A 7,886-nucleotide genomic window follows, 5' to 3' on the forward strand; every position below is an offset into this window, starting at 1 on the left:
GCGGAGAACCCCAGCAGGCAAAGGGCACCCCGGAGCGCCCACCTCTACCCGTCTCTGCCCCCTTTTTCCTTCCCGCCCCTCCTGGAAGGGGGGCCCGCGGCGTGCTGCACAGCCCGGGATCCGGTCCTCAGCTGCCGTGCGCGCCGGCCCCACGTGGTGCGGCGCCAGGCGGGGTGGGAGGGGGCGCAGGGGGAACTGCGGCGCTTTCTTTAAAGTGGGGGGAGGGGGCGGGGGGCGGCCAAGCTCCGCCCCCGGTGGCAGTGGGTTGCGCGCCGGCCAATGGGGAGCCGGGCGGGGGGAGGAGCCTTGTGGCCGCCGCTTTAAGAAACTTGTTGCGGGTAGCCCAGCGGGGGCTGAGCTCCGGCGGCGGCGGCGGCGGCAAGAGGGCCGGGGTTGGGAGGCTGCGGGACGCGGGTCGGGCCACCGCGCGACAACCTCGGGTCCCAGAGAGGCTGCAGCGCAGCCGGGCATCGGACTCGGTGCACCTCCCTGGTGCGCGCTTCTCCGCGCGCGGCCCCGATGCTGGACATGAGCGAGACCCGCGCCCAGCCGCCCTGCAGCCCATCTGGCACTGCTAGCTCCATGTCGCACGTGGAGGACTCGGACTCGGACGCGCCGCCGTCGCCTGCCGGTTCCGAGGGTCTGGGCCGTGCGGCGGGCGCGGGGGGCGGTGGCCGGGGCGACGCAGCCGAGGCGGCGGACGAGCGCTTCCCCGCCTGCATCCGCGACGCCGTGTCGCAGGTGCTCAAGGGCTACGACTGGAGCCTGGTGCCCATGCCGGTGCGAGGCGGCGGCGGCGGTGCGCTCAAGGCCAAGCCGCACGTGAAGCGGCCCATGAACGCCTTCATGGTGTGGGCGCAAGCAGCGCGCCGCAAGCTGGCGGATCAGTACCCGCACCTGCACAACGCGGAACTCAGCAAGACGCTGGGCAAGCTGTGGCGGTGAGTGCACTGTCCCCAGGCCGGGGCGGGGAGCGGGTCCTGGGGTGCGTGGAGCTGGGCGGTGGCGCAGCGCCCGGCCTCGGCCCTGCTCCCAGTGGCTGTTCCCAGGGCGAGTCGTAGTGGAAAAACCCGATCTGGCCAGACGGATGGGACGCGGGGTACAGGACGGCCTGGGCACGCAGAGGGCAGCAGGAGCAGTGTGCAGCCCCTAGCACATTCCCTGAGCCCAGAAACAGCCTTCTCTAGGCAGTGAATGGCAGGCCGAGTTGGGGACCCCAGCTGTGAGTGGCCGCAGAGCCTGGAGGCTTGTCCCTCCCAGAGGAAAGTGGCCTCTTTCTGGAAGCAGGACACAACTCTCTGGAGGTGCCCTCTCCTTGGAAAGGACTCCCCGACCACCCTGTGGAGGGAGTCCAGAAGGCAGATGGAACGGTGTGTGTTTGCCCCACCGGCACCTTTGGCACCTTCCCCGCAGCTTCTCCCAATGCTCTGCCACCTCTGCACCCTCACCAGGGAAGGAGGGGGAAGGAGGGGGATGGAGGGGGTGTTCAGCACTGGTGTGCACTTTGGTGTGATGAGGCTGGCCATTTTGCAGAAAGTAGGACGGCAAGCAGTGGGCAGCAGTGACAGGGTTGCTGCTTGGGACAGCCCATCCCCACCAAACGCTCTCTACTGGGGTTTAAAGTGAACGGCTCTGGGTCCGGGGCGCTGGTCTCCTTTCCTGCTCCTCACCTCATGAGTGGGCTCTCAAAGCTTGTGTTTATGTCTTCTGTGCTCCGGCCTCTGTCCAGTCGGGGTGCTATGGACCCATGGCAGCCCCGTGCCTCTGTATCCCTAGACCCTGTCCTGCAGGCAGACATGAGCTTCTGGAAGGGTATGGGGGGGCCGGTGTGTGTTCTGTGCCTCAGTGAGGACCACTGGGTTTTGCCAGTGTTTCTGGAAGTCTGGGAAGCCCAGCTGCCCACAGAGTCCCGGCTTGGTTCCCGGAAGCCTCCCTTTGTCCACAGTGTATTCTCAGCTGGGTCCTAGCCTCTTCACCCACCTGCCTTAGAAAGTCCCAAAGGGAGGGGACAGGTTCAGGGAGGGGGGAAGTCAGAGGAGGAAGATGGAAGCCGGAAGGTTTGGGTCTTATTCTGGCTTGTTCCTCTGACCTCACCTAATGCCCTCACCCCCGGCTTGATCCCTCCCGTCCTCAGAGAAGGGGAGCACCTGCCTGGTGCCCGCCAGGTCGCGGGCCTGCACTCGGGCTTCCCTGGTCCTCCCCAGCGCCTCACCTGATGCACGGGCCAACTCCTGGGGTGGTGCCGGCCCCCTCGTCATCCTGCTCCTGCCCTTTGCCCTGCAGCTTGCTGAGTGAGAGTGAGAAGCGCCCCTTTGTGGAGGAGGCAGAGAGGCTGCGGGTCCAGCACAAGAAGGACCACCCAGATTATAAGTACCAACCGCGCCGGAGGAAGAGCGTGAAGACTGGCCAGAGCGACTCAGACTCAGGCGCCGAGCTGGGCCACCACCCGGGCGGTGCCGTCTACAAGACTGATGCCGGCCTCGGTGACGCACACCACCACGGTGACCACACAGGTGGGCTCCTGGGGGTGGGAGCAGGGGCTCACTCCCAGGGCAGGCGCCCTCAAGAGAACCAAACCTTCCCCGGGTACCCGGGAAAAGGCCCCATAGCCCCAAAAGGCAGCTGTTTCCGATGTCCAAGGGGGCCTGCTTAGCCCCCTCTGAGACTGAGGCCCTGATAGCTTGCCCTGGTCCAGCGCCCTGTGACCTGGGTGTTTTCTGTCCTTCCCGAAGGCGTTTCTGCTCCGCTGGCCTTTTTGCTGCTTCTGACCTAGGATTCACTCATGCCACCGGCCTGGTGGTTAGCAGCCCAGTTTCAGGATCAGACTGACCCGGGTGGAATCCTGGCCAGCTGAGCAGTCTTAGTCACGCTGGCTACAGCCACGGGCCTGGGGAGACAGGTTTTGTGTGGACTGTGTTGTTGCCGTGGGCGAGGGGCTGGGCACTTCCTCTCCTCCCCCCCCCTCCAGCTTGCTCTTCACCATGGGGCCTCCCTGGCCCCAGGTCTTCCCCTAGAACAGTGCTTAATGGAATTTCCTCGGCCGAGGAGTGAGGTCTAGGTCTGGCTTTGCTGGAATTTCTGGGAAATGTACAGGAACAAAAAGCCGTTGATTCCTACCTGCGGCAGTTAGCGGGGCTGGTTTTCCTCCTGTGTGCACGTCACCAGCCTGGCCGCCCCCTACAGAAGGGGCATTCATCCCTGAAATGTGCTCTGTCCCCAGGGCAGACCCATGGGCCGCCCACCCCCCCCACCACCCCCAAGACTGACCTGCACCATGGGGGCAAGCAGGAGCTGAAGCTGGAAGGCCGCCGCCTGGTGGACAGCGGGCGCCAGAACATCGACTTCAGCAACGTGGACATCTCTGAGCTGAGCAGTGAGGTCATCGGAAACATGGACACCTTTGACGTACACGAGTTCGACCAGTACCTGCCCCTCAACGGCCACTCGGCCCTACCCACAGAGACGGGCCAGCCCGCGGCCGCCAGCTCCTACGGAGGCACCTCCTACTCGCACTCCGGGGCGGCTGGCATCGGGGCGTCCCCCGTGTGGGCCCACAAGGGAGCCCCGTCGGCCTCTGCGTCGCCCACTGAGGCAGGGCCCACGAGGCCGCACATCAAGACGGAGCAGCTGAGCCCCGGCCACTACGGCGACCAGTCGCACGGCTCTCCGGGGCACACCGACTACAGCTCCTACAGCGCTCAGGCCAGTGTCACCACGGCCGCCTCCGCCGCGGCTGCCAGCTCCTTCACCAGCTCACAGTGCGACTACACCGACCTGCAGGCCCCCAACTACTACAGCCCTTACCCCGGCTACCCATCCGGCCTCTACCAGTACCCCTACTTCCACTCGCCCCGCCGACCCTACGCCTCGCCCCTGCTCGGTGGCCTCTCCGTGCCGCCTGCCCACAGCCCCCCCAGTAACTGGGAGCAGCCCGTGTACACCACCCTGACCAGACCCTGAGGGTGCAGCCGCGTGGACGGGCTGCGGCCGAGGACAACCTTGATCTCGGCAAAGATAGACAGACCTCCGAGGGCTTCCAGAAGGTGTGTGACGTGGGGAGGAGCCGCGGCTCCGTCAAGTGCCTGCTGAGGTCCGCGGGAAGCCAGGCTTTGTAAACGAGTCCCCTCTGCTTCCAGACTTCCAAACTCCCATCCATGGACAAAGCCCTCCTTCCCTTCTCTCTCTCTTTTTGCGGGGACTGCGACTCTGACGGACAGTCACTGGGTCCCTCTTCCGAGCAGACGCCAGCGTCTGGGTTTTGCATCTCAGTGTCTGCAAAGCAGCAGCCACAGCACAAAGGACAAAAGGAGGGAAGAGGTGTGGGGTCCCCAGGCCACCCGTGTTCCAAGGTCCTGGCCAGCCTCGGCGCTGAGAACTCCCCAGGACCAATGGATGACGTTCCTGAGGCCGGTCATCACCCGTCACCCACAGCCTGGCGGGGATGTGTCCGCGGGAGCACCTCTCGGGACCAGCCCATTAGACCTGAGGTGTTCCTTGTAGTTAGGGTTCTTCCGAGCAAGGTTTGGCTGTGATTAACACTTCTCTCTTTTTATTTTATTTTTTAAATTTTTATTTTTGAAGCTTCAATGTGTTTGATTTGTTTTGAAAGCTGTTAAAATGTATTTATGTTCTGTATTATTTTATCTTTAATTAATGAAGTAATCTGTGCAGAGAGCAGAATTTAAGACAAAACGGAAGCCTCAGAGCTGAGGGTGAAGGCCGGGGGTGGAGGCAGATGGGGTGGGGCCCTTGCTCCAGGCATTTGGGAGCCTGGGTGTTTGGGAGGCATCAGGCAGAGCCCCAGCTCCAGGCCCCCCGGAGGTGGCCGGAACCCCGAGGCAGGAGAAGGGATTTGTCTTGTGGTGTCTCTGATCAGCTTGGGGTGCCCCTGGCACCCGGCATTAAGAAGGTTTAGAAGGCAGGGTCGCTGAATTTCATTCCTGCTCACAACCGTGCCAAGTGGTGGAGGCGGGAATTTCCTGGGACGTGGTGGCTCCAGAAACGCATTAATCTCGGCTCTTAGGAACCAGGCGCCACCTACAAGCTGTGAAACTAAAACCTCCACTAAGCGCTTTTAGATTCTTAGTTTTAGAAGAATAATACCTGATTTCCCTGTCCTGCTTCCGCTGTGTGCTGAGCAATGATAACCGCCTACTTCATGGAAAATTGTGCCTTTAAAACTTTGTAAATTTAAGTACATCTGAGATGTTGCTTCTTTTTACTTTTCTACTTTTTCCTACCATTTTCTAGAAAAAATTTTTTTGTTTTGCATATCTCTTCCTGGGGGTGGGGGCAGGGAACTACAGCAAACTCATTTTTATGCAATCTATTTTTCGGTGTCAAGTTTGGACTTTCGCTGTCACTTACCTGCTGTGTTTCGCTACTTTCTGACCAAGCAACGCTAACTTTTGTACAGATCAATTTGATAAAATTAAAAAATGCTTTTTATCTACGTGGGCTGCATTTTGTGTGTTGCTTTCCATAAGCGTGGGGGCTGTGGGTCTCTGAGATCATGGGGGTCCTGTTTTGAAGGGGCTTGGCCAAGGCAGGAGTGGGCTCTGTGAGGGTTAACCCCAGGCTCCCTGGGGGGAGGGGCCGGCTGGCCAGACCACCCTCCCTCTTGGGTGCTGCATCTGAATTTGAAAAGTATAGATCTCAGAAGCCTCCAGGAAGCCGGGGATGCATCTTCCTCCGGTGTGTGTTGGGGGGGGGAACCTCCTCAGTAGGCAAAATGGGTCCAGATGGGCCAGATTTGGGCCGTGGTTTCCTCCCAGGCGAATCCCAGAGCTGGTTTCTGGGTGGCTGACGACATTTTTCGGGCACTGGCTCAGAGCCAGGCTGGGAGCTGGATAAAAGCCGCCCTGCAGGCCCCGGGCAGGACTGTCTGGTTGGCAGAAAGGGTTTCTAGGAAGAAACGGTTGTGGGAGCGACAGCAAGCGAGGGGCAGCCTCACTCCCCGGCTGGGCCTCCCCAGCACACGGGCCTGGGGGCACCCACCTCTGAGCTGTGCAGATGCATCTGGGGGTGAGAGGAAGATTATGCTTCTCAAGAGAACCCAGATACGCAAGGCAGCTGCCTATGCAATTTTAATGGGGTGGCCTGGGTATGGGGCCACGCACCCATCCCCTCGCCTGCCCAGCCGCTCGCGTGGCTGCAATCCAGGGCGCGTCCCTCACCCCGCGCTGGGGAGCCACATCCAGGGCCTGCCAAGAGCAGCGTTTGGGAAGAGCTGCCCGGATTTATGAAGGTTCGTGAGACCAGTGTGTGCCAAGCTTCCCGGGTGAGGCGGGTCTGGGGTGGGGGGATGTAGACATCCAGGCTCACGGAGGCCCGTGGGCTTCACAGCCGGCCGCCTGCGAGGAGCCAACCCAGCCTGCCCTGCATCCAGCGAAGGGCTGTCCGGGTCCATATGGCCCTCTAAGCCCTCGCATTGACACCCCAAACCAAGGAAAGCCTCCAGCGTCCAGCTTGCTGACAGAGGGAGCAAGGCCTCCCCTTTGCTGTTCTGGGATCGCTCAGGCCTTGCCAGGTTCCCGAGGGCTGGAGGCTCTGCCAGTTTTGTTTGGAGTTGGAGGGGCTCCTGCGTATTAACTCCCCAGGTCCCGGTCTTTTCCCGCTGACCCACCCTGTGTGACAGCCCCCATGGCCCCGGGTTCTGGGCAAGGTTCCCATGGGTTTCCTACATCTGAGCTCGTGACGCTCCAGGGAGAGGAAGGACAGCCACATGGTCCTGGCGCAACCACACCCTGCCTGGCCAAGGGCATGGAGACCCAGTGCCCTGCACCTTGTCTCTGCCCCTCCAGGGCCCCCTCCCCTCTTTGGGGCCTGGGCTGGTGGCCTCCCCGCTGGGAGCATTCTCAGGCAGGCATCGCAGGCCTAGCCCACAGCCAAGGACCCTAGAAGTGGTGGGGACTCTGTCTCTCCAAATGCTGGGTCCCTCAGTGACACTCTGAGAAGGCAGCTGGGGCGGCCCCCCGGGGGGTCAGGGCTGCTGAGAGGGTTCCCTGGGCTACCCTGGTCCTCAGGCTGGTGAAGGATTTTTGAGGAGAGCCCAGCTGACAAGGTTACTCCCAAGGTCGGCCTCGCCCCGCCTCGCCCCAAGTCTAAGAGAGCGTCTGCTCAAGCTGGTCCGGAGTCCTGTTCTCATTTAGGCTGTTCCATTGGCCCATCCCAGGGCCAGGCTGGCAGGAAAAGTTCCTCATTTTTCATTTCCTCATGCAGAACAGAGAGCGTTGCCTCTGATCTCAGATGAACAGAGTGCCCTGTTCAGGGAGAAAGGGGAAATGGCATTTATGATCCAGCCCTGCTCTGATGGGTTGGAAAGGCCCCTTCTGGTTCACAATCACTCTTCCTGGGATGATATTGGCTTTCAGAAGTGGATTTTCTGTTTGAATGGGAGTTCATAGCCAGTGTAGCTGTCAGCTTCGGGGAAGGCCCGTGTCCTCTGAGCAGCTGCCTGGGAGAGGTCCAAAGGCCCGCTCACCCGGCCGATCCCGAGGGTCAGATTCAGGACCCACCCAGCCTGCTGCAACTTTGGGCCACATTTAGGGGGACAGCACTCAGGATGGGCATCACAGACTTAGAGTCCTGGCCTGGTATGGAACCCACTCTTTCCTCCCCAGTGTGTAGCTGGGGTCTCCAGCCCAGCCCAGGACAGAGGGTCTCTGTGGACGCCATCTCTGGCTGACCAGGTTTGCAGGGGCTGCGGTCCATGGCATCAGGTGGGGCTTGGGGGATGTGTTTCCAGGTGGTGACTCGATGGCCACCAGACACTAGGCAAGCCCTCACACCCTGTGTGGACGGCCTCCTTGGACACATTCCAAAAGGCTTCGTGGAAAACCTGTGCTGACCAGGACCTAGTCTGGAGGCCACAAAGCCCGTGATGC

At 61.4% G+C, this 7,886-nt stretch overlaps 1 protein-coding gene across 1 annotated transcript; it reads left to right on the top strand.

Moving 5' to 3' along the window:
- Window positions 1-519: 519 nt before the first annotated feature.
- On the top strand, window positions 520-4,013 carry SOX8 (SRY-box transcription factor 8). Its single transcript, XM_061209227.1, has 3 exons — window positions 520-941; window positions 2,284-2,513; window positions 3,221-4,013. The coding sequence occupies exons 1-3, from the start codon at window positions 520-522 to the stop codon at window positions 3,958-3,960; spliced, it is 1,392 nt and encodes a 463-aa protein (XP_061065210.1). The 3' UTR covers window positions 3,961-4,013.
- The last annotated feature ends 3,873 nt before the right edge of the window (window positions 4,014-7,886 follow it).

The sequence above is a fragment of the Eubalaena glacialis genome, chromosome 13 (genome assembly GCF_028564815.1).
Source record: "Eubalaena glacialis isolate mEubGla1 chromosome 13, mEubGla1.1.hap2.+ XY, whole genome shotgun sequence".
Classification (NCBI taxonomy): Eukaryota; Metazoa; Chordata; class Mammalia; order Artiodactyla; family Balaenidae; genus Eubalaena; species Eubalaena glacialis.

Excerpts from the sequence above, each read along its gene's own strand:
- SOX8 (XM_061209227.1), top strand. The coding sequence starts at position 520 with ATGCTGGACATGAGCGAGACCCGCGCCCAGCCGCCCTGCAGCCCATCT. Across the intron at positions 942-2,283 it reads ACGCTGGGCAAGCTGTGGCG|CTTGCTGAGTGAGAGTGAGA; the intron begins GTGAGTGCACTG and ends TTTGCCCTGCAG. Across the intron at positions 2,514-3,220 it reads CCACCACGGTGACCACACAG|GGCAGACCCATGGGCCGCCC; the intron begins GTGGGCTCCTGG and ends CTCTGTCCCCAG.